This window comes from Acanthisitta chloris, unplaced genomic scaffold (genome assembly GCF_000695815.1).
Source record: "Acanthisitta chloris isolate BGI_N310 unplaced genomic scaffold, ASM69581v1 scaffold8955, whole genome shotgun sequence".
Taxonomy (NCBI): Eukaryota; Metazoa; Chordata; class Aves; order Passeriformes; family Acanthisittidae; genus Acanthisitta; species Acanthisitta chloris.
In genome coordinates this window covers 123,281-123,536 of record NW_008675342.1, presented here as the reverse complement: position 1 = coordinate 123,536, position 256 = coordinate 123,281, and the positions used below count along the sequence as shown (strand labels likewise).

At 55.9% G+C, this 256-nt stretch overlaps 1 protein-coding gene across 1 annotated transcript in view; it reads left to right on the top strand.

Moving 5' to 3' along the window:
- Window positions 1-6: 6 nt before the first annotated feature.
- The window catches only part of PQLC1 (PQ loop repeat containing 1), a gene marked incomplete at its 5' end in the record, with an annotated part of 61,637 nt that continues 61,387 nt past the window's right edge, over window positions 7-256 (top strand). Inside the window, one exon of the mRNA XM_009075709.1 lies at window positions 7-143. Coding sequence (XP_009073957.1) covers window positions 7-143 — 137 coding nt within the window. The remainder of the gene's footprint in view (window positions 144-256) is intronic.

Sequence of the window (256 nt, the reverse complement as noted above, 5' to 3'; positions counted from 1 at the left end):
GCGGCGGGGGCCATGGTGTTCGGCGGCGTGGTGCCCTACATCCCGCAGTACCGCGACATCCGGCGCACACAGAACGCCGAGGGCTTCTCCACCTACGTCTGCCTCGTCCTGCTGGTCGCCAACATCCTGCGGATACTTTTCTGGTGAGTTGGTTGTGTCCGTGTGTCTGCTCGGTTTCTAAAGGTTTTTACTTTCTAGCTGGCTGTGGAGCTTTGATTTGGGGGGTTTGAGGGAATAATGTGTTTTATTTACTCCT